The 25,265-nt window shown below is 27.4% G+C and overlaps 1 protein-coding gene across 1 annotated transcript; it reads left to right on the forward strand.

Annotated features, from left to right (window-relative positions):
- The first annotated feature begins 264 nt into the window (after nt 1-264).
- On the forward strand, nt 265-7,580 carry LOC107169870 (uncharacterized). The gene is made up of 9 exons (XM_015519806.2): nt 265-548; nt 625-758; nt 840-1,007; nt 1,588-1,792; nt 1,864-2,154; nt 2,216-2,313; nt 2,386-2,523; nt 6,951-7,013; nt 7,074-7,580. The coding sequence occupies exons 1-9, from the start codon at nt 431-433 to the stop codon at nt 7,269-7,271; spliced, it is 1,413 nt and encodes a 470-aa protein (XP_015375292.1). The 5' UTR covers nt 265-430; the 3' UTR covers nt 7,272-7,580.
- The last annotated feature ends 17,685 nt before the right edge of the window (nt 7,581-25,265 follow it).

Below are 25,265 nucleotides of genomic sequence, written 5' to 3' on the forward strand. Positions count from 1 at the left end.
CGTTATAAAAGTCGGTGTAAAAATTTCGAAAACAAAATTTAAGGTTTTTGATAACAGTAAAACTGGGAGATAGCCACAGATAAGTATAGATGTCTGTGGAGATGGCATATAAACAGTGACGAAAACCTAATATAGAACAAAGATGTCAACATTTTTTTCTCGTATTATGTCTGGCAACACTGTACAGTTCAATGGCATGCTGATTGGTGATGGCCGGCGGGTGACTGGTTGAGGTGGGAACCAAATAATAATATGATAAAAGTACAAAACTTGCTTCGTAGAGCTTGTTCGCTAGTGGTTTGCAATAATATGCCAAATATTTGGCAATAAAGTGACGATGTCAAAAACTGCCAAATTATTATCACACACTACACAATAATATATATTTTTTTTTTTAAATAATTGTTTATTATAATCGCTTAGTGTAAAAATGTCTTCTAAAGCTGAGAAAGATAAACAGAAACAAATACAGGATAGATGTCTGTCGTTGCTGAACCAAATGTTGAAAGATGACGATAACAAGTACTGTGTGGATTGTGATTCAAAAGGTAAATATTGATTAAGCATAACATTTTTTACGTATTCTTTAACCAAATAGATTAATATTATTACAAAAAAAATTAGGACCAAGATGGGCTTCGTGGAATTTGGGAATATTCCTGTGCATAAGATGTGCTGGCATCCACCGTAATCTCGGTGTACACATCAGCAAAGTTCGGTCTGTGAATTTGGATTCTTGGACTCCCGAACAAGTGGTGGTGTGTATATATTATTTAATATTTATCTTCAGTGAATTTATTATAGTATTTTTCGTTAAACAGTAAATTCTATAATTACAGAATTTGCAACAAATGGGAAATAGTCGAGCCAGAGCTGTTTACGAAGCAAATCTACCTGATAATTTTAGACGTCCGCAAACTGATTCTGCATTAGAGGCATTCATTCGTTCGAAGTACGAACACAAAAAGTACATTGCCAAAGAATGGGTGCAGCCTCCATTGCCTAAAGTAAAAATTTCATCAATGTCATTTCATTGCTATTATTATTATTAGCAGCATTGAACTATTAAAATATAGTTAACTTGAAGTTTATTATTAAAATTATCTGATATGAGGTATTTCCTTATAATTCAATTATGCTTATCAGAACAATGTTATATCTGACCAGATGATAATTGTCTGCATATATTTAACATCACCATGTTAAAGTTAATTTTTTTGAGGTACCTATGCTAAAATAAAAATAACATAACTATAAATTACTAAATTAATTCAATAATTAATACTTTATAATTGTTATACATTACACCCGTTCCTGAAACATTGTATTTTAAACAGTTTCATTCATGTTCAACAAAATATTTTAATGATAATTATGATAGATATTTAAGAAATAACTATAATTTAATGATTAAAATGATGTCATTAGTCATTACCTATGCATTTACCATCATAGTAATTTTTTATTTGTATGTAAACATTAAAAACTACAATATATAAACCAAATATAAAAATAATATACTTAAAGTATTTTATAGTATCTATTGAAATTAAATTCTTTACTTAAATTGTTATCTTGTGTTTTTAGGTAAATTGGGATAAGGATTTAGAAGAAGAAGCTGAAAAACAGAAGAAAAAAAAGCGAGAACCAAAACCTGGGTCAATTATGCGCAATGTGCCTTCAATTGTGCCAAATCCATTACCAAAACCTATTTCTTTAAGCCCAAAATTATCATCAAACAAGAAACCGATTTCATCTAATTCAAATCATTCCACCGATCTTCTCGGTTTGGGTATATAATTTAATCTATTTTAAAATTATTCATAACTTTTTAGTTACTAATACATTATTACTATTATACAGATACTCCCACAAAAGACTCCAACCCTACATTGATAGATACGTCCTTCACATCCTCCAGTTCAGATTCAACAGACCCGTTCAGTAGTTTCTTAAGTGCATCTGTTTCTTCTACTACAACTGCTTCTCCCCAAATTCAACAAACTATTGATCCAATGATAGGTCGTTCCACTGAAGAGGAGAACTTTTTCAACCAACCAACGACTTCAAAAAATAAACTCACTACTGACTCTATTTTGGCATTATACGGAAAAACATCATCCCCAAATAACATAGCTACAAGCCAGTATACAAGTAAATAACTTTCAAGTTCAATATTGTGTTGATATTAAAAACATTATTTTTGTGTGTTTAGGTCAAAATAACGGTTTTGTTCCTCCTCAGTCACAACAACCATTTTTGAACACTTTCAATCAAAATGGATTCCAAAATATGCAATCCATCAATAATCTTGTATGTTTATAAATAACTAATACTGTATTTTAATTATGACTAACATTCAAACTTATTTTTTATTTAATTTAGGGGAATAATTCTATCAATTTGCTATCAAAGAACTCTATTGATTTTAACAATCTTCAGTCCTCAACAAATTCTAGTTTTGCGTCTAATCCATTTTACAGTATGGCTGCAAAAAATGCACCAACTCAATTTATTAACAATGTAAGTGATACATTTATTTAAGTTAATTTAGCTTAGATATAGAGAGTAAAATTTTATCACCACTTCCTAGTCCTTGTTCATTTTTATTTTACATGCTCTTTAGAATATTATTTTATGCTTAAACACATTAATTCGCGGCTGTGCATGAAAAAAGGGTCAAAGCAACATTTTGTGTAAAACAAGTTATTTACATCAAAAAATGTAGAAAAAACTACATAAATTGTATCAAAAGATATAAATAATTTTATGTTATTGAATGTGTTATTTCAAAGTGCGTTTAGTGTTAACTCAATTTTTATGTGCTACAAGGGTTATGTCACCATTAGATACATATTATATCTTTTGGCACCAAACTTTAATTTAATTTAACTTTGTTTTTGCTCTCCTGAAAAATTTGATTTTGATGACTGAACCCCTTTTTAACCCGCAACCGTGAACTATGATTATTTAAAAAATGTCACACCCACATGTATTGTCTCCATCTTACAAACATGCGACATTCTACATTTGTTTTATCAATTCCAATCTTGTGCAGTAAATTTTAATCCTACAGTGAATTTATGTATGTATTATCAAACTAAAAGATTGAAAAAATGTATGTGTTTTTTGTGAGGCCTTTTTTTAATACATTTATATTTTAAAACAAATATACAATATTAGTTAAATAATATACATTGTATGTCACTAACCCACAAAAGAAAACACTGATTATGTACTTACCTTTAAGTTTGATAATAGGTCATAATAACTCTCTCATTAAAGGTTACCTTATGAAATTAGATCCGCTGAACAGTGAACACAAATTTGCTATGTTGTATGTTTGTTGAAGACAAAATATGCAGGTGTAGTATCCTCTTAAAATGAATAAACATTTAAATATTATAATATAAAGCTCATTATTTCTTAGTAATGCATTTATCTATGATAGATTTATTTTCTAAACATTTAGAATATGTTACATCCTATTAAAAATAATAAACATTTAATTTTTTTAACCAAAATAAATGTATTTCTCTTATATCTTTAATATTCAAGTACAGTATAATCAGCTGTAGTATATATTCTCCATACCTATTATTTATTAAGTTAATTTTTTTATTTCATTTTAATACTCGATACATAGATAACAATCAATCATGCAAAATACTACAAAATCAATTGCATACCTTATAAATTATAAAACATTGGTTATTTAATATCATAACGTGTATGTGTCATAAGGAGATAGAATTTTCAAAGCATGAAAATGGAACATTTATATTTTTACAAACGACACTTTTAAATTAGATGAATAAATATTTAATATATTAACTATATACAATTATTACATAAAAATAAATTTTCTATAAATTAATTATTCATTAGATCTGGGGTTGGCTTAAGAGATTTATCGAGGTTTTCAACGTCATTGAGGTTTAGTCTGTTGGTTTTGTATTGCCAGAGTACAGCCAATATATGTTTAATAGTTACATAAACAACACGAGATTATTCGTATGGGGCGAGGGGAAGAGATACATCTCCTTTAGATGTTAAGAATTTCATAGGTTAGTTGAGTGTGGCCTATTTATAGACAATATTTTGATTTTTTTAAATTTAATTAATAGTTTTAAAATTTATTTTTTGCCTAACAGTTGAAGGAGCACTAAACACAGAAAATATATTTTTTAATTTGAACAAATGTTCAATTTTAAGATAAATGGTTAATATTTAATGCCCACTCCCATTCTTTAAGTAATATTACTTTCTAAAAATATAAATTCACATCTTTAAAAACAAAACTTCAAATATACAAATCACTTCTGGAACCCATATGGACGTATGGTATCCAATTATGGGGATCTGTTAAAAAATAAAATTCAGGCCTTCCCAAATATGACCCTTCGAAAAATCACAATTATTATGCCCCACCCTTTGTCTCTAACATGACCCAAAAATAAAATAATAAAATGATAAATGGTGTAAGTTTTAAATATCTACTCACGATATTAAATTATTTGATAAATTATGAGGAATTTAAAAAAAGACGCTTGACGTCAATGTGCAGAGCAATCCACAATTGCCTATTTTGTACTTGTTGAAGTTGCTTGCTTTACATAATTATTCACTTACCTTTAAAATATATTTTTGAATTTTGATTCCATGTATGTGATGTGTTTTTATGCAATGAAGACGTTATGAAACTAGCATTTGCTTGAAGTTTTAAGTTTTTTTGAAATATTTTTATTTTATTTTATTTAATAATTAAATGTTTCAGCATATTAATCATGCTTTTACAAGTTTAGATTACGGCTAATACAAATAGAATATGGAATGGGGATTGTAGATAATTTTAATGAGGTATGTAGATAAGACATTTAATATTGGAAGTAATGGCTGCTATGGGAATATTGTTGTGAGTTAGCTTAAAATTACAGTTATTAGAAAAACTAATGGATTTAATAATATTTTTAGTTCGTTCAAGATGTTTGACGTTGAATTTGAATTTGAGTTTGAAGTACAGGATGTTGGTTGGGCAGCTGTTACACTGGCATATGATGAACCAGACTGGGGTGCATGCGCTGCATGACGACGTGAGGTGCCTTGTTGTTTTGGAATTACTACCTTTTTTGGTTTGTTTGCAGAATTTGTCAGTTTTTTGTAAATGATACAACCTTTATATGATGCTGTATGTGCACCAGAGCATAGTGCACATTTAGCCGGGAGGCTACTATCTTTGGTGCACATATCAGTTGAGTGATTTTCGCCGCATTTAACGCATCTGGGCTGCTGACTACAGTAGTTACGCGTATGACCGTATGCTTGACATGTGTAGCATTGATGCGGGTTTTTGCGTTTTGTATGTGGTTTTTCATTCAATACTGCGGAATGAAGGAGTTTTGTAATCTTGAAGATTTCTTTATTGTTTTCTTTAAGAGCCAGTTCAACGTGGAACAGTGGTAAGGGACGATGGTTCTTTTTGATATTATCACGCGCGGGGCCGAGTGTCCAAGTTCAGCCAGGGCGTTAGTAATATCAGTTATGATAGTGGAGTGATGCAGATTTCTGATTACTGCTTTGTATTGCCGTTTGCAGTGCGGCTGAAAAGAGTGAAATTTGGAATTGGTTTCTTTTAAGTGATCGATAACTATGTTGTAGGTTATGCGGTTGTTGGTGTGGATTATAATAAATGATGGTGTGGACTTAAATGAAATATCGTTTGTGCCTGTGAGTGATATTATTTTTTTACTGAATATTGAGAAATTGGTGACTTTCTTTACGTAGATTGCCGGTATTCAGGTAGGCATAGGTGTGATTTTAGTTTTATATAGTTGCTCACAGACTACTATGTTATCATTTGATTGAAATACCTCATTTTCGATTTCGCCGTCAGTGACCTTGGCCAGTGCCGCGTATCGATTTGGTGATGTGTATTGCTTGATTTTCTTTTCTTCTTGTGGTGATGGACTAGAAGGCGAGGACAAATGCCGTTTTGATTTTTGGATTTATGGTGGTTGAGGCGGCGTCATGTTAGGCGGACTCAAAGTGATTACGAGGAGCGATAACGGAGCGAACGTGTGTTCATGACGAACATTATCGCCAGACTATGAAAAATATTTAAAACCTTATAAAAGGATGTTTTGCTTTATAAACTTTGTTATATTAGCAGCCAATAATCGCGATATGACATGCAACCAGCTAAGTTAAATATTTTTAATATTACAAAAATATATATATTAAATTTCAATTCTAATACCTTAATCGTCATTAGCACAAAATGCACACATTTATAGTAGATCTAAAAAACATTGAAAATTACATTGTTGGGTACATATAAATTATTGTGTAAAGCGAGTAACTTTTTCATGTAAAAGATAGGAAGTTATTTCTAAAACAACCCACTGACGTCATCTGGTGATTCTAAATATCCTAATTTTTTTTTTGCATTGGATTTTTACCAAATCATTTTTTGCATTGTTTACAATAATAATATAAAGTAATAATTTGAAGAAAACTTTTTTGTTGTGTACTCCTTTAGTCCTTTAATACTCTTCTAATACCAACATAAAATTTTCAAATTGTTTACATAATAAATAGTCTTCTGATTATAAATTAATGATTTTTCAGCAAAATGTAACTATCATTGCTTTTTTTTATGTGTGTGAGAGTTGTGTGTCTACAAATTTGTTTGAACTTATACCGTATATTTCATATATATACCTCCTTATGAATTTAAGCATCATTACATTGTTTTAACCATAAACATTGGTTTAATCAAAAATTAAGTTACAATAAATTATTTAAACCAAACAAAGAACTATGTAAGGCAATAGGACTATTATTATTAGTTTAACATTTTGCATACTTATTACTTAGGTATTATAAAATAATTATGCTTATTAACTTGTAGTTAATATCCACACAATTTATATTTATAAATACACTTATAGGAGAGTTCTGCAGTGAAAAATAATCAGTTTTCAGCATTTGAATCTTCAAATAATTTAGTTCATGTGAGTAAATTTACTGTATGATAATATTTAACAATTTTTAATGAATAATCAATTTTTCAGTTGCCTCAACAGATGACCATGCTGAATTTGGGGAATCAAACAACAGCTCCATCAAGTGTCAGTGTCAACGGCTTTACAGACCTTTCTAATGGATTTACAGACCTTTCTAATGGCTTTGCAGACCTCTCCAATGGCTTTACAGACCTTACAAAACCATCACAAACTGGCCAAACGCTTTCACCTAATTTATGGCAGTAGTTACAGCTTGTTGATTGTTCATAATGGTTTTGTTATTCAAACATTTTAAATTTAATACAAGTTGAATTAAACTAGATTTTTATTGGAAAAATGTATTTTTAATTGTAACTCGTATTTTATAAGACGGTATATTTACATTTTTTTGCGTATTTATAACGCTCTGCTTTACCTATATACTCACGGAACCGTCCAATAAACGGAGCTCGGCATGTAAATAAACGTTTCAAAGTAAACCATACATCTTAAATGTCGAAAATTATCTATTGCTTTATTTAAATAAACAAATTTATTATTACTCTTTAATGATAATTGATTGGTTTACAAGTGAATAAAATTGTATTTCAATGAATTGCAATATAATTGAACACTTATGTGAAATATTCATAAAATTATCATATTATTGAGAATTTCTTATGCTGTGTTTCAACGACAAAGACAAATATTTATTATAATTATGTTCACATTTAATCATTATTTATATGAATAAAATTTGTATTTTATTATTTATTAAATTAACCAGAGCTAAAGTTATTCAAATTAAATTAATTATATTAACAAATAGGCTCTGGTAATTTTTATTTTTAAGTGTAACCACCATTTAGTGTGGATTTATAATATAAACTCATATTGGTGATTTACAAAATATAAAATATGATTAAAATATTTTATTAGTCATAATTGATATTTAAGTTTTTGTGCAATTATATGAAATTTTTAATATAATTAGATTTGTATATTATCTTATCCGATTGTATTTATTACCTATCATTTTTTTTTTTTTTTAAATTAAAATCAAGTGATTCACTCATTGTTGCCTGATGTGTAATTACTACATAAATGGTGGTTTAACATGTATCCATAAGTTTTGAATTTACAGTGTTTACTTATAAACAAATTATGTACAGTGATTCAAATGGTAAACTAAAGTAAGAGTTTACATATTTAAGCCTCACACGCACTGCACCTGTAGAGGTCAAATGCTAAGTTACTCATAATTTACTTCTATTGAGGTACTAGACATAGTAAAAGTCAGCCAGACAAAATTATCTTACCGCCACCACTATAGTGTGTGTGTGTGAACTTGTATAGTTACAGTACACATTTATTAATATGAGATTGTAAATTTAATAACTAATGCACTAATTATCTATTTAATTATTAAAAAATTTCATTAATGTTAAATTTTAAACAATATTGGGTATAGTGTTCGTAAAAAATAAAAAGTTAAACATAGTTTTTAAATGTTTTAAAATATGTAAAATTTCATTAAGTTGTGAATTTTTTAATAGGTGCCAATAGAAAGTATAACATAACTAACTTTAAATTATTATAGAACAACTTTTTTGTTGAATAGATAAAGAATATAAAAACACAAATCCTGTTGAAAACAAAAATTAGCACAAGATGACACTCGACCCATATGTATTATGTATGTGCAGTTGTTTCCGTCACATAAATGTACATAATAGTAAATTTGCATATGGTAAAATATATTTTGTACTATCAGTTACAAATTTATACTTGTTAACAATACTTTTTAGAAGTGCCTAGTTCAGATAGATAGATATTTAGATGCCCCTCTTCTAATGAGTATTTTAAAATGTAAAAAAAATTGTTTGGTTGTAGTGGCTCAAATTACCAAAATTAATTTTTAGATGTGGTGCAAAATACATTTACATTTTTTTTTTTTTTTGGGGGGGGGGGAGTTGTTAGGCGCAAATTATATACGCCCCTATGTTAAAGCGCGCTATATTTTTAATTTTTTATCGGTGAAGTCAGGTTTTAAAGTTAAACTCTGTTGCTGGTTAATACAAATTGTCACTACGTTTACAACTATTTTTCATAATATCAGTATAGGTAAATACCTATAAATTGTTTTGTAGTTTTGTACGCATAATAATTGTATTGCATATACATTGCATGATGACCTATATGTATATGGTACAGTCAACACGACTTCACATACACCAATGATGATAAAATAAATGTCACAACTCATCACAGACACACCGAGTGATAGATATTTTAATCCACGATCGGTATGAGGTAAGATATTCATTTTTTCATAACTTAGAGCAATTAATAATTCAAGTATAAGACACAAAGTGATTAATCACGAAATTCCACGACAAAACAATTGATCACACGGCTTACACATTATTTTTAGCCCCACCAAACTCGAAGATGAAAAATTGCGTCACTTATTAGTTATTTATATCAATATTTGGTCTAGAATTTCGTATCCAGTTTTGTATTGGTTCATTTAAACTTGTCATCAAAACAGTTCGGCAAGAATCAAAAAAAAAAAAAAAAAACCATAAATTTCTAGTAAAACAAAAATTAAAATTATTGTTATTATTTATTCGTAACTCATGAAAAATCATGTATGGTTATTAGTAGTTGTCAAAAACATAAACTAAAAAATTTACAACTCCCCTATGAGCATATATAGTTTGTGTTGAGGAGTTTTAATTTGAATTCAGTAAGTGACAGCGGAAAACAGTGATTGATGCCAAAGTTTATGCTTAGCAGTGCCAATATGGTGTCTTAAAGGCCGAAGCTAAGTAGAAGTTATTAGTTGTTACTTGTCGTGAATATAATTGCATCTCAGATTAAATAAAAATCTCATTTAATCCGTGATAGTATTTCGTACACTAATTTATTATAAATATATATGAACATGGAACCATGTAATTTGCGTATCTAAATTAATATAAGGCGCATATTATATATATATATATATATATAACTTAAAATATCTAATTATAATAATATGTTATATAGTTTAATTTATAAAAAAGAATTCTATTACAGCAATTAATTATGAATTAGGAGCTATAACCTGATAAAGATTAAAGGGTAGGTACGGACAGAATACAGCGAGGGATTTAAGATTTAATTAGATTACTTCTGTGGTCATGAGATTAGAAAGGACTTTGAATAAAATTTTTTTAAAGTATAGGTATTAAAAAAAAAAACAATTTAAAAAATAAATTTAAAATAAATTAAACGTTTGTTATGTTTCAACCCTGGGGAACTAGTTGATATCATAGTGGTGTATTATTTATTTTTAGTTTGATATAAATTTTAAAAAAAAGACATATAGGTACTATGGAATAACCAGACCACTAAAACCGGACCGAGAATACAACCTACAGCAGATGGGAAACCTCTTTGACTTAAACCCAAAAGACAAAATCTCTATAAATCGTCTAAGAATTGGATACTCTAAACCCTAGAGGTTGGGCAACGGATTCCTCATTTCAAAAGATGACGAACCACTCAACTGAAAAGCGTATGGTACACAAATCACATCAGTCGAACAAATCGTAATTGAATGTAGTCTGTGTATACAAACAGGAACGATCGTAATATCTCAATTTCACCGAAACTATTCCATATTAAAAAATAAAAATAAATGACATAATATACCTAATACTATGGAGAAACTATAGACCACTAAACTAAACCAGATCAAGAGCACAACCTGCAGCAGATGGAAAACCGCTGGCTTAAACCGAAAATACGAAACCTCCACGAATCGCCTAAGAATTGGACACTCTAGCTCTAGGGTAACCCACGGATTCCTCGTGTCAAAAGATTAACCACCCATCTGCGAAGCTCGCGATCACATCAGTCGAACTAATCTGAATGTAGTCTGTGTAGTATACAAAAAGGAACGATCGTAATAACTAATAATATCTCAATTTCACCGAAACTCTCGATAAAATCCTTAGACTCTGATCAAAGCGTGAAAATCATTAAATTATTAAAACTAACCAACCTTATTATACAGACAAAATATAATTTTGTAATTGTTAAATTAATGTACCTAACACAATGTAAATCCCACAAAAATTGTAAATTGTAATTAAGACTTTTAGCTAATGGACATAATTGTTGTCGAGTAAAAAAAAAAAATATTAAAAACACATTGAATATTAGGTACTTGTCAGTTATCAATAATTTTATATTAAACATTTCAAACCAGGAAGTTGATATTTGAATAGGAAATATAGTTGAACAATCAACCTTATGAATATGCAAACGTTGACCCCTATTATTTATTAGTTTTTATGAATTAAATTTTTTCCTATTTGGATCAAAATGTCGTGTTACATTAGATATTCTATTTTTTTTTTCTTAATAATTTAACCATTTATACGTAGACATTTTACATACATTAGTGTTCACTGTTCAGTTTTAACATGAACATTCAAACTGAGTGTTATGTTTAATTTATCAAAGTTTACAACCAACGTTGTGAATAACAAGCTAACATTATTAGAATTCATAACAATCATTCACAATAATTATTAAGCTACAGAACTTAATACGTCGTCGATAATACAGATAACAGTATTCCAATATACGTACCAACACTGCCAACTGAATTTATTTTAAAAAATGACAATTATAATTTTTTGTCACACACATACAGTCTTAGGAAACACTATTATTATAATATCTAATTTTTCAATAATTGTAATTTTCATGTGCAATTTCACTTGAAGAGATTTTTCAAAAATAAATTATAGATAAATTTAAGTCAGTACATTTGAAATACACCCAATTTTTAGCGACAAGGTACCTGCTTAAATAATAAGTGGTGCACTTTTGTGCATACTGCACATGTACTGCGCGAAAATAGCTACTTTTAAAAACATTGCGCCAAAATTATAATTTTTTTTTTATTGATCTTTATAGCTTCGGCGACATGGGCCATTAGCTTAATATATATGAAAAAAAAAAAAAATCATAATTATTATTCAGCAATAGCAGACAATTGTTTACAAAATTCAAATGATCTGACTTATACAGAAGTGATTGTCTATAATCAGTGTTGTTGAGAATATTTTTAATTTTTAATTCCTATTCGAATACTTTTTGAAGTAGGTAGGTACTATAAGAATATACTTTCTTCGTCAGTTCTGGAATGGTTATGGAAATTAACGTTGGTCAATAATTGTTCATCCTAATCTATAATGTGTTCGATTTGTAATAGAAAAATTTGTTTTATCACGAAATAAACTAAATATATTTTTTTTAATTAATAAAATAATAATAATAATAATAATAAATGATTCAGAATACATATTCAAATAATTTTTTCAAAAAAGTTTTTAAATTATAGTATTCAATTGAAAAAAAAGTATTTCAATACTTTTATATGAATACTTTACATTCTTTACAAGACTGTCTATAATAATATTTATATTTTTATTGTTATTATTATTTTTTTTTTTTTTTTGATATGATGTAGATCTCAATTCATTCAAAAATATAGTTATACTCTATAATAACTCATATTATTACCTTTTGGCTTTTACTATAGTTGGATACCACTGATTAAATTATTAATGTACACACTATTACATAGGTACTAAGTACTAGCAGTCTTTACATATTTATTTAGTGACATTATAACGCATTTACGTCTATTATACTATTATTTATCTACTTTAATTCAATAGCTGCAGGTAAATAAATATTATTCAAACTTAGGTATAAATGGTATAATATTTTATTTGAACAATTAATAGGTACGTACCTGCACATTACTAAAAGCAATCACTATTATTTATATTTCCGGTTGTGTGCTCGCTGTATAATAATATACTAATATTACAATATCCATCCTCTAAAGAGTCTATATAGCGAAAATAAATGCATAAAAAAATAACCTTATAAACAAATGTTGGGTATATATAAGCATTATATAATAACAAAGAATCTGTACCGATGGTTTGCAGTAAAAGAGTAGACATATTATTAAGACGATCTTTCGATCACGTTATATATTATGGCGACCAACTGTCCTAAATACACTGTAGAAGAACAAGTCAGAAATAGAAAATAAAGTTTTGGCCGTCATGTTCAAATACATCGTTATCACTACTCGGACACATTTGAATACTTTCCTAATGTTAATGTTTTTTTTTTTTTTTTCACAAGACAACAGGATAAATTACCTGGTACTAAAATATTGTTTAACAAATTTCAATTTTGTAATTTTTTTTCAACTTAATAACTGTGTTTTGAATTTATAATAAGATATCACAATGATTTCCAAAAAAACGCATTCTTGTAAATTATTTTTTTTATTTCCTGTAATATAAATCTTACTAACTCAACTATCTGTGTATTTTCCTAAAAATTATTTCTCCAGTGTGTTTTTAATTCTGATTGAAGGGTTGATGTTTTTTAATATTTTTTATTTATTTTATATCATGTTTACTCCAGTGAACAATTATTGATTGTAGGTATAATGATGATATTTATGTGTTTTGTCATTTTTTGTGTTTTTACGACACTTTTTTCCGAAAAGAAAATTTAAAAGAGAAAATTGAATTGGGCAGCATTTTGTGGGAAACAATAGGGTAGTAAGATGACAATATGACAATGAGTTCTGACCATTATATCAAGAAATTACCAAGTGATAAACAAACATTGGGAAGACATATTGTATGAATAGTGGAAAAATTGAATTCTAATTTATAATGGAGGCGATATGGATATCAATCGATAGGTAGAAATAGATAGATATTGTTTGACCGTATGGTCTAAATGACTATGGAAAAACCGAAAAATAAAATAATAGAGGATGACTACACTTTTCCTAGCAGTAAAAATGCTTAAAACTTTGAGTGTGTGGTTTCTGGTATTGAAATATGTTGGTATATAGCCGTATAGGTTACTGGTTAGGTATACCATACTAAATTTTGAAATTTTGGAATTGCTTTTTTATTCGTCATTTACAAGACGATTATAGTTTAACAATTATAATGAGATGCATGTTATAAAAAATAATTAAAAAAAGTGTTTAAATTGAATTTGATTTTACAGGTTCGTTTTCTCAAGAAGTTGCTGTCGATATTTGTTGTGACTTGTGATTGGTCCTATTATAGATTTGCGTCTAAATAATTAAATGAGATGTTGTATTTTGATATGCGTTTTATAAGTTTTGTCTAGAAATTACAATATTACTTTTACATATAAGATCCCTTGATATTTTGTTAATTAATTATTTGTAAGATTTAGTAATTATATGTAGTTCAGTGACTAATTGATACGTTAAATATTTAAATTAATATATAATTATTACAAAATATATTTTACATGTTTAAAGGATTTTCTTATTAAGTTTCTAATAAGCAATACGAGTTTTTTAAGTTTTTTCTTAATTTCTTCACATAAATAGTATAAAACAATATTATTCCTTAAAATATATATTCTATTTTCATTAAACGTCATAGCCAATAGCTAGATAGATACGTCTACTTATGCATTTTTCAGAAAAATCGTCATAACATTATAGTATTATTATAATCTTGACGATTTATTAATTTGTTGAATATCATAAATCTACGATTGAATAATTTAGTAGGTACTTATATATGGGCATACAAGTACAGTCTTCATTCTTGCGAGTAGAAATAATATTATGTCTGTCATGAATATTTGCTCAATATAATCGAAGGACAAGCCGAGAGTGTGCAAAGTGATATTTTCTCATTTTCTTTCTTTTTTCACACGTACCTACATTTGTACCCGTTCATGTTCATGTTTTTACGTAAAAAATTATATGTGCCCGGAGAAAATTGAAAGAAAATGCATGAAAGACCTTCAACCAAATTTATACGGTCAGACATAATGTTTCAATATACTTATTAAATTCATAACATGTCATTAGGAAATATATCACTATTTATTTGGTAATGTCGTCGCTATACTTTTATTTGAAAAATAGTGTGATTTGCTTTAATCATGATGTTAAATATACTATTATAATGTCACTGCCATCAAATTTACTGATTTTATTGACTAAGTATAGTGTATTATTATGATAGATTGTGCCTAAATAAAGACAAAAAATTCTTCTTGTTTGATATTTATCGAATGTTTAAAAAACTAATATTTCCTCAACATTTTCTAACACCACCTAATCAAAAATGTTTAAATTTTAACGAAAATATGTATAAACATATTATACGCCCGATTATCTGATAATATGTACTATTGTTAAGTTGGTTATAAATACCTATATATTTATATTTACTTATTTTTTATTAATTATTAATATTTCATTGGAATTAATATTATGTTTATTTAACTATTTTACGATTATCATTGTGTTGAATATAAAATGTAATGTGTGTTATTAGTAACATAATATTTTTAGTCTTTAGGTGAACACAAAATAATAATAACATCAACAAAAATTAAACAAAAATATTATTATTTGTAACCATTATAACAATTGAACAAAAACTAATAATGTTTACAAACTTTCATAAGTGGTCTTCTAATTTTCACGGTTTTACTTCAACTGTATATAATATTATAACACGAGAATCATAAAACCAGCTACCACTTATCACAATTCACTTGATATATTATGTCCTCAATTTGTAGTCGGTGATTATACCTAATATAATGTCGGGTTAGTAATTTTTTCAAAATTTTTGCATTTTAAATAATGAACGGATAGTAATCTGAATGTACTTATTGGATTTTTTTTTATCCTGAGCGAAGCAATAATGCATTTATTATTTATATACAGTGTATATGTGTGTTTTTTCTATACATTTTTTTCTCGTATGATGGTTGCAACACCTTTCGGAACAGTAGGTACAAAATCGTAGAAATAATCGTGTTATTACTTTTTACCGCAAAACCAGTTTTCGGCAAAATCGATTTGGTTTTGTAGCAAATCAAATATAAACAAACTGTAGAGACTTGAAATTTACACCAAGTACGTATTTATATTAGCATTTTCTCGACATTAAATTGCAGATTATTTAAAAATGTTGACATTTTGTGATATTTGTAGTCTAGTGGATATTTGATATTTTTTAATTTTTATTTTGCTATCGATTTGCGTATAGGTAGGATGCGCAAGAAAGTTTGAAAAAACAAGATTCTTGATAAGTTGCTTATTGTTTTTTTTTTGTAACCATTTAAAGTTCAAGTTTTGACAATATTCGTCAAACTCACGACAATTTGTAAGTTATATTAAAGTTACTTTAAAAAAATATGAATTTTTCTATTATTTGTCTACTCTTATTTAATAACAATTGAAGAATATTGATATTTGATTTTATCGAAATGGTGTATATACTCAGTGGCGTGGTGTGCATATAAGCAGTGTAAGCGTTGCTCACAATTTCAGTTGTAAACCATATATTTTTAAAATTCAATGTTTAAATTCTAACAATGATAAAATAAAATAATAATATTGTTTATTATTGTTATTTGTTAGAATTTTTTTAATTTTTTATTAGAAATAAACAATCTACGAGTATACAAGTAGGTATATGCATGTACAATAAGCTTATATGCTAAGAGCATACAGGACGTGATAAATTGATTAAGAAGCCGCTCACTGGCAACACTTAGCATGAATTATTATTATTAATTAATATGTATTTTTTTGTTTTTTAATTATTGATGGTTGGAATTGTGTGTATATATATATGTTAGAAATTTAAAAATAAAATTGGTGATTTCAGGCGTTTCGGCCGTCGGTTGATGACAAGCCGATTATCTATCACTGTAATACTTGGTAAAATGTTCCCCGAACCACTCTCACGCACTAACAGTTCAATAATGCATTTTCCAGAAATATGATAAATATAGTAAAATAAATATACGTCGACGAGACAGCGTGTAAGCGATTTCAATTTCCTTCCCTTTTTTGTACATGGTACTATTACACAGTTAATAGTATAAAAATAATTGCATTGGACTGGAAGAAGCTCGAAGTCCACAGTCAATCAACGTAGAAAAATTAATTAATTATTTAAAATAAACTAAACTATACCAATTAATTTAATCTAGATATATTTCAATCTTTTTTTTCATGCTGTTATTATTGTTAATGCTTCATACTTGTGTAAAAAAAATATTAATTTTTATAGCCAATAGCCTTTGTTGCTGAAGCTCAATTAAAATAAAAAAATAAAAATTGCATTGGACTTAGTACATGGAAACTTATATTATGGTGGTGGTACCGACGTATAAGCGATTTTCAAAAGCGTTATAATATGTGGCCAACCATCATGATTTTAATATTGACGTCATTTTATTTATTTTACTCATTCTGTTGGTACGACACTGCACCATTGCAGGGACTGTCAACGACCAGTGACCACGGCTCTTATAATCTTGGTTTATTAATATTTAAAATCAAGTTCAATTATTTAAATCTTTAATATTTATATTTAAAAATATAACATGATGAGTGATAATGATAATGGTACTATGAATAATAATTTTACCATACGTGAGTGTGATAAAGAAGAAAAAATGTTGTATAATTTTTGTAAAGTAAAAACCATAAGATAAATTGCCAGATTTCTAGGGATAGAAAAACAATAAATAATTGGTATAAGTGGGTACAATTTTTTGTGACTGCTTACACCAGGGATCTTCAACCAGCGGCTCGCGATCACATTTTAAATTTAGCAAGTACATTTTCTAGTTGAATAAAATTATCACAGTTATCGTTAGCTATCGTTATCGGAAATATGCGACATAAAAAAATACTTTTATATCTATATATGTTTTAATAATAATAATTTGTAATCTTAAATGTACCTACCTAATTTTAAAAATTGTAATAATAAAACTGAATTTTTATATAAAATACATGTTTTTACTACGAATGCAGCCCGCAAGATTTAAAAAAATAATATGTGGCCCGCTGCAAAAAAAGGTTGAAGACCCCTGGCTTACACCATTGAAGATTCTACGTCACGTCACTGGGTGTAGGTATATAGGTATTCTATGTACAGTATGTATCAGAAAGATAATATGACATTCTGTCATATCTTCTATATGTGTTTTTATATGCTTCATCATTTGTCATATCTTTCTGTTACACTCCGTATCAGATATCATATTGTAGTCGTATCCTGAAAACTTTTTATTTATTTATAATTTATATTCAATGCAATTAGTTCACATAACTAAAATTCAAAAAAATTCAAGCCACAAAAACAACTATATACCTGTAGACTGTGGCTGTGCATGTGGAATCTCGTGTTTCCAGTTTTTAGTTAATGTGAATGTAATTTATTTAACCAATTTTACAGTTTTCTTGTAACATCGATTTCAGATTTTTTGAACTATATTATTAGTAAAACAAGTATTTACCTAATTAATTTATAATTAATTATGTTTTTTTAAATGTAATTAAGTAATATTATTACTTAGCTTTTATGTACTTATTTGTCTACCTAGTTATATATAAGGTAAAAAAGTTGTCCGTAAAATGTATTCTTGTACATACAACATAATATAGGTATTAGGTACCTACCAACCTACATATCATTAGTTGTAACTGGTTATAATAGTAGAATTCGAGTTGAATGAATTATAAATATTTTAAGATCTACCAGTGATAGCATTAAACGCAAGCTTAAATGGATATCTCATTATTTTTAAAAAGTTTGTACAGCCCATTATATTAGGAATAATTAGTATTGACCAACTGTCGTACGATTGTATTTCTCACTGTTTGCCGCATGATACCTGCAAGATTAATAAAGGTATAATCATTAGTATATTACACTTGGTATAGTTTTTAAACATTATTGTAAAATTTAGTACCTACTACCTATGACAATTTTCATTTTTAAATATTTTGTGACTTATTGTGGAATATTATTGTTTAATTGTTAACAGTTCGATGTTATAAACATTTATCTAAACATTTTTTGTGCAATTATTATTGTACAAGCCGCAAAGGTAATGAGATATTTAATATAAATTCTAGAAAACTTTATAAATTGATTATTTTGTATAGCAACCCATATTTTGTTCTAAATCCAATGATAGGTGACTTTTATGATATAATATATAATAAATATATTTTGCTTTAAAATACTTATATAATAATTACATAAAACTGACTTGCATTGAACGGTGTCCAACATGAACTATACCCGTGACCTATCTTGTTCGAATATAAATTATTTTAATCCTTAATATTAAATAATAAATAATAATCGTTATTAATTAAAAATTAAATTGTCCTTGACAAGTTTTATAGTTTTCTATGTTTAAACTCTATAAAGGCATACTACTGAAGTTTTACATACAAAAATAATCATAATTCATTTTCGTAAATGTGGATTCCTCTATATAATATGTATTAATTTGATTCTATGTATTTATTTTTTAACTATTTTATTTGTAATTGAAAAATCTGTAAATTTCAGTGATGCACAGTTAAAATATATATACATATAAAACATAAAATAATAAATATATTAAGTTAAATTTGTTAAGACTGCGAGGAATTGAGTGGAGGAGGAGCCATCCAGTGACGAAAATTCATGGCATAAATTTAAGGGGGTTAATTAATTACCTAATTGGGTACGACACAAGTCCGTTTTATGTGACTTCTGGGGACTGGGATCACCACAGGAATGGTAGGAACAGATAGCCCAGAGATCAAAGTGTTACAGATGGTTGAGTAGATTTGAATGAAAGCGATTGTAAAAAATTTTGGCAATACTTTTAACAGGTTGAACCGAGATATATTGTTATTGTAGGGTATCATTTATTGAGATAAAGTATATGTGGTTTTGGTTATTTTGGCGGGAGCATTTAAACTGGAATGTTTGGATTTTATGGTTGTCAAAAGGTTTGGCGACTCCTCATAACTGGATCTCATAAGTCCATATAGTTTTGAGGAGCAATTAGTACAACTAAAGTTTATTGTTCTCTTTGATATGTTTGGAAGACAGTAAAAGAAGCAATCGATTGTTTATAGGGGCGACAGTCGTTTCCGCCAAACCAAATAAAATTCGATTTTTGTTTTGACCAAATCTGTTTCTATACCTGCCTGTATATAAATTATAGCTTGAAAACCATTTAGAGTTACTTAAGGGCCACCAAGAGGAGGTGGTTCACATTGAACTCTAAAAAATTGTTTGACTAAATTTTCTGATTAAATTTCAAAAATTTGAACTTGAATTAAATTAAGTAGATTATATAATATAATTAAATTATAATATATTTAATAAATATAGTGTTAAATATTTCTGACAATTCTATAAACTATTTATTACTTTGAATAATTGTTGCATACCTTTTTAAGGTTTAATTTGAGTGTAGGTATATAAGTTGTTTTGAACATTAGAAATTAAAATTTTTTTTAATGTTTTTCTGTGTGGATGAGATATATAAAATTGCTCATTAAAATGTGCGTGAAATGATTCTGATCTCGATAACACAGATGACACTATATCTACACGTGATATAAATTAGATCTATTTATATTTAATTTGTAATTGATAGGCATTACTACGCGTAATATCTTTTATATTTTCAATATCAAATGGTTTATCCCCAATCCAGACGGATATGATGATCAAGGGCGTTCATCTATCAACACCTAGGGGGTGACAATCATAAAATAAATAACTCAAAAACTAAGAATCAATCACATTTTATGAAACAAAAATAAGATTTTAAAGCATAAACTATAAATTGGGGTTTTTCAAACCAAATTTTTCAACAACTTTTTACAATTACAATATATTTTCTAAGGGATGACATATTGACATGTCAACAACCCCTTGCACACCCTGACGTGCGCCCTCGTCGATGATCGATAGCACTGCAGATAGACTATATAGGGGTTCTCAAACTCCATCTCAATATACAGTGGAAATATAGATTTAGCGGACACAAAAATCGAACCAATTTTTTTATTTTGGCGAAAACGAAAATCACATTTACTGGATATGGGTCGCCCAGGTGGAAGTCGACGATCTATAATTTAAGGCACTTTTCGGATACTTTGTGCGAAGGTATAGATTGTTGAGGTAAATATATAGGACTATAGGAGAGCAGAGAGCTTTTCGAAACGTATGGTGAATTGATTTTGTTTCGTTGACTTTGCCCCCCCCCCCCCCCCCATCACACACACACACATACACCACCTATGTATTTAATAACATATTAACATATATGCGTAAATTATACTATATACTTGCAGAAGTCCTATACTTTGTATTATTTGTATACTTGTACCAGTTTTACCTATCGTCAAATAATAGTTCTCCATTTTACTTTTACTATATTGTTGAGGCCACTCCACCAATAAAGTCGTTATGTTTTTTAGAGAATAATAAAAAAATGCTGGTGTAAATTTCATGAATTATTACGGATTTATGATAAAATATAAGTAATCAATTGTTTCTCGTGAATTTTTTTTTTATATTTTATTAAGTTACCTGTTTAGTTTTATATTTATGCCTAATGATCATTGATAATATATAATATTAATATTATGCATTTATAACTACATAATAAAATGCAACGTATATACCTACTACGTCTCTGAAAGTCAAAGTAATTTTAATTATACTTACTTCCTTAGTTTTTGTTGAATATAATGTGATACCTCTTTCCAGTTAATTAAACTGAATCTTGATTCATGTTTTTTTAAACTTACTTTTTGGTCACTTATCTATAAAAAGTAATTCAAGTATTTGTTATTTTTATATAATTTGATATCTGCATCACATTGGCATCTAAGGCACCTATATAGACCGTATGTTATCAGATAAAGTGATTTGCATATGACATGTCTGACTATTTTTATTATTATTTTTTTTTTGTTCATGAGTATTTGTAATTACTTTTGAATTGATAATATTGATAAATTAGTTCTACTTTTAATGATCTATACTTTTGCAAAAATACAATGGGTAATACTTTTTACCTAAGTATTATATATCATTATAGCATACTGCAGTACACAATATCGTATATAGGTAATTACTAATTATATATAAATTACACATCATCGTACCTACATGTTAGGTCTTAATTATTGTAAAAAAATATTTTTTATTTATTGTGTTGCAATTATTCTTGTTAAATCATTTCCCAGGTGGATGTTTAATTATAATAACTACTATAAATTATACTTCATAAAAATACAAGGTTTTTCGTTTTAATTGCTTATTTTTATTAAAGTATAAAGAAATTTACTTATTTTGTAATCAATAATTACAAGCTTTATTGATTATTACTTATTACTTATAGTTACGGACTTACGGTCGAAGAACGACAATCAACATTTTCTAATATTCTTTTCTACAGTATAATCTTAAACTAATAATAATAACGCAAATTAAACTTTACAGGACATTTTTAACCTTCTATTTTGTTTTCATTATATCTTTACTCATTAATAGGGTTCAGAAGTTATTGGAGCAAAAAGGCAAATATGCAAGAAAAAATTATAAAATATGCATGAAAAAATGTGAAATATGAAAAAAAAATTATTTATTTACCTATTAAAAGTGTGTTACTTATTTATTAATATACACGAAGAAAATTCTAAAGACATATATTTAAAAAAATTGAATTATTTAAAACTCTTATATAAGTTATATATATAAAAAAAAATTAAAAATATGGCACGTTACCGGGTTGGCGTTTGAGATTTTATTGAACTGAAAGAATAGTTAAATATATTTTCATTATTTGTGAAATACGAAATAAATATATGTTGAATAATACCTATTAAGTTGTTTTTCACTTTACTAGCGTTGTGTTATGTAACATTATTTAAAATAAATTGGTTAAAAATGAAAAAAATTTTTAATTTTTGTAGAAAATACCTATGCATACAAATATGCGTAAATCAATAAAAATCGACGAAATATGCACTTCTTCCTTCTCTAAAATTATCAAAATTTTTAATTTTCAATTTTTAAACTGAACATTGTATAGCTCGGATTTCTAGCTTGGTCTGCTATATAATTCGACAGCATACAGATATACAGAACAATATGCAACTCCTATAACTTCCGAACCCTACTCATTACTATCTATATGTGTAGTATAATACTTACCAATGTATGAAACTGTTACGATTTTTAACTATCTATTGTAGTTATATTATCGGCACTTATAAATTATATACTTATAGGTATATTATAAATTATATTATATACGTAAGTTATCTTTATACTCGGGGCAGTGGTCAGATATTTTCCACTCTTAAGTGAACATTTTAATGTCGCTCATCTTTATTGATATTTTTTTAATGCTACCGCCTTCAATTTCTTTAAAATTGTATGGCACCCTAAATCAACGCATGATTTACAATTTATTTAATTATACCTACCTAAAGTCTTGTAAAGTTTTATTCGATACTAAAAAGCACTCAAATAAATTTGAATTACATATTTGAACTGAGTACTATATTTAGAAAAAAAGTACTCGGACAAAGTTTTTGGAATATTTTCTCAAATTATATCATGTATAAGTGTTTAAAATCAATTTTTTTTTTTTTAGCTTAATATATTTTTTATATTCATTTTAATCGCATAAAATAAAAATAAAATGAAAATAAAATCTGATGGTAATCAAATATTTTTGAATTAATCTCAACCTGAAACTCAAATACTCCTGCAACAAAAATACTTATGAGAATTGTACAATTACACAAAATTATATAATGGTGTAAAATGCTCAATAGAATATTAAAAATTGAACATAAAAACAGTTAAGTTGATACGTGATTTATGAGGATAAAAAAAATTATGTATTCAAGTTACACTTGCCCCTTTATTTCTATCAATAATTTTTATGTCCATTATAATTTAAAATATTTAAATGAAGACGCTAAAATGCACATACGTTTTGACCAGCACTATATATTGGTTAGGTCTATATACTGTATATACAGGACTATACCTACATATAATATCAACTATAATGACGAGTGGCGATTATAAAGACTTAAATGTATTAGTATGATAATTGTATCTTAGGTATCTTATTTATTTTCCTATCGATTCTGTTATTAGGCACTGAAAATAGTTTTCGATATCTTGCTATACTATGTACAATGAACCGATGTATGTGCAGTCTACCGACTTTTTTGAGGTAGAAATCATAAGTGATCGATTTTTGAATACAACTTTAAACGCTAATCTCTGCAGTAATTTTTAGATGTGTGATGAGATGATGCCGCCACTATTATCTAATGTCTACCTATCAATCCATCTTTGTATATATATATATTTGTCTTAGGCATATATTCAAATCAGGAATTTTACTAAATTCCTAGGCAAATAGTCAAGGAATGTAATGTTAATGCAATTTCACTATCAGACTAGAAATTTAGTCAAATGCTAATTTCAATAATCAGACAAATAATAAAAGTGAAACATTTTGTATTGTTTTAAAAATGTAACTATAGCTATTATATCGTCTATTAATTATTTATTGCTATTTTTTATAAAGAAAAATTATATCATTTATGATTATGATTATGAGAAGTATATTATAAAATATTTTTAATCTCGCATCTATCGGTCCGAGTGTAAAGAATGAATAAAAAAGTTATATTACAAAAAACAACTTTTGAATTTTAGTCATTACTTGTTGTTACATGTTATATTATTTTTTTGTTGGCATTTGCTGCAACATTTAACAATTTTTTGAATAATAAATGTTTCATTTTTATTATTTGTCTGATTTGAAATAGGCATTTAGTTAATTACCTAATCATATTTTAATAAAATTAGGTACTAGGCATTTAACTAAAAATCTAAGCGGATGGTGAAATTGCATAAAAATTAAATTTTTTGACTATTTGCCTAGGCATTTAGTAAAATGCCTGATTTGGCCTATGACATAACACATTATATAATACATATGAACCTAGATGTATGAATGATTTATAGAAATAAGTTGTTGCAGTATTGTGAAATTTTCGATACTGCACAAGAACTAAAAACAGTCTTTATATCCTAGAATATTTAAATTCTATTCTTCTATAATAATATAATCTGGTCATGGACACGCCACACAATCTTGATAATGGGTACACAATTATCGAAATAATATATATTGTTTTATCGGCACTCGTCAGTCAGCATAATATTATAATGATTATAATGAAAATCATAGATTTATTTTGCCTATATTATACGACGGAGAATCACAATGGACTTT

The sequence above is a fragment of the Diuraphis noxia genome, unplaced genomic scaffold (genome assembly GCF_037042655.1).
Source record: "Diuraphis noxia isolate RWA-SAM2 unplaced genomic scaffold, SU_Dnox_SAM2 contig0003, whole genome shotgun sequence".
Lineage (NCBI taxonomy): Eukaryota > Metazoa > Arthropoda > Insecta > Hemiptera > Aphididae > Diuraphis > Diuraphis noxia.

Bases quoted from the DNA above. Each gene is read 5' to 3' on its own strand.
- LOC107169870 (XM_015519806.2), top strand. From the start codon at position 431: ATGTCTTCTAAAGCTGAGAAAGATAAACAGAAACAAATACAGGATAGA. The intron at 759-839 runs GTGTGTATATAT...CTATAATTACAG, and splicing joins GGACTCCCGAACAAGTGGTG to AATTTGCAACAAATGGGAAA. The intron at 1,793-1,863 runs GTATATAATTTA...ACTATTATACAG, and splicing joins CACCGATCTTCTCGGTTTGG to ATACTCCCACAAAAGACTCC.